Here is a 1,329-nt window from a genome sequence, read left to right as displayed (position 1 = left end):
TAGCTTAGAAAGAAAGTACAGGAGAAAAGAAAGCAGAATAATAAATATACTTTAATCCAGGGGTAGAAAAGGGCCTGAGAACAGAGTTTATATCACAGATTAGGTTCAAGTAATAAAGGAAACAGAAAATCCCTTATTCTTCCAAAGATAGAGCTGAGTCAGAGGACAAAAGAGGAAAATAGGAAGGAAGGAGAGGAAAGCAAAGAGAAGGAAGGAGACGGAAGGAAGGAAAAAAATTTCTGAGGGAATATCTTCCTATATATCTATTTCCATCCACCTATCTATCCAAACAACCAATAAGTAATTTTAGGCAAACACAACATCTTATTCTAATATCAATAGTCTGTCATTCAACTTCCATTTTTCCTATCATATCAAACAGTGCCTCAATATTTTGATTTCATTACAGACATATTGTATAATCAAAATGTAAAAACCAACTTTTAAGTACCAGAACACATACATTTATGTAAATGAAGCAAAACTCTTAAGAAATTAAACACTTACTAAAAGGGGAAAACTTACTTATTTTTTAGTTCTGAAGTGGCATCCATGTCTTTAAACTCCCCTGCAATATGAACTATACCATAACAGGTAACCGCAAAGGCCAGAAGTGTCTGAAGAACTATCTGTGAGCATAAAAATTAAAGATTACTAAATACAAGTATTATTATAAACCTTTACAATTTTATCTCCATAAAATTTTAGCTTCTAACAGGTATTTCTCCCAGATCCTATCAAGGAGTCAATTCTTAGTTTAAAGATTTTGACTTAAACACTATAAAATCTGTAAATTCTGTGGATTGGTGCTACAAAAATACTTGTGGGGTTTGCTCAAATAAACAAAAACCGGTACTGAACCCTAGCCCAGCTTGGCTCAGTGGGATAGAGCCGTTGGACTGTGAGACTGAAGGGGTCCTGGGTTAAGAGTCTGGTCAAGGGGCACATGCCTGGGTTTGCGGGCTCTGATCCCCAGTAGGGGGGTGCGGGAGGCAGCTAGTCGGGTGGGACGCTCTCATCATTGATGATGCTATCTCCCTCTCCCCCTCATTTCCTCTCTGAAACCATGAAAAAATAATTTAAAGAACCGGTACTGAGCCATTCAAAACTCAGTTATCAACTACTATTTGCTTCCAAAAGCAACTGAGAATTTTTAATGTATTATTGTTAAATATCATCCTATATAGTAAAAGGCTAATATGCAAATCAACCAAATGCAGAACAACCGGTCGCTATGATGCACACTGTCCACCAGGGGGCAAACGCTCAATGCAGGAGCTGCCCCCTGGTGGTCAGTGCACTCCCCACGGGGGGAGCACGGCTCAGCCA

The 1,329-nt window shown here is 38.6% G+C and overlaps 1 protein-coding gene across 1 annotated transcript in view; it reads right to left on the bottom strand.

The window, feature by feature from the left end:
- Positions 1–1,329, bottom strand: part of MMGT1 (membrane magnesium transporter 1) — a 16,784-nt gene that overhangs the window by 5,735 nt on the left and 9,720 nt on the right. The window contains exon 3 of the mRNA XM_006082056.3: positions 526–629. Within this exon, the coding sequence (XP_006082118.1) occupies positions 526–629 (104 nt within the window). The remainder of the gene's footprint in view (positions 1–525; positions 630–1,329) is intronic.

The sequence above is a fragment of the Myotis lucifugus genome, unplaced genomic scaffold, assembly GCF_000147115.1.
Source record: "Myotis lucifugus unplaced genomic scaffold, Myoluc2.0 scaffold_2, whole genome shotgun sequence".
NCBI classification, from domain to species: domain Eukaryota; kingdom Metazoa; phylum Chordata; class Mammalia; order Chiroptera; family Vespertilionidae; genus Myotis; species Myotis lucifugus.
The sequence above is the reverse complement of the archived record's forward strand: the minus strand, read 5'-3'. Positions and strand labels throughout refer to the sequence as shown.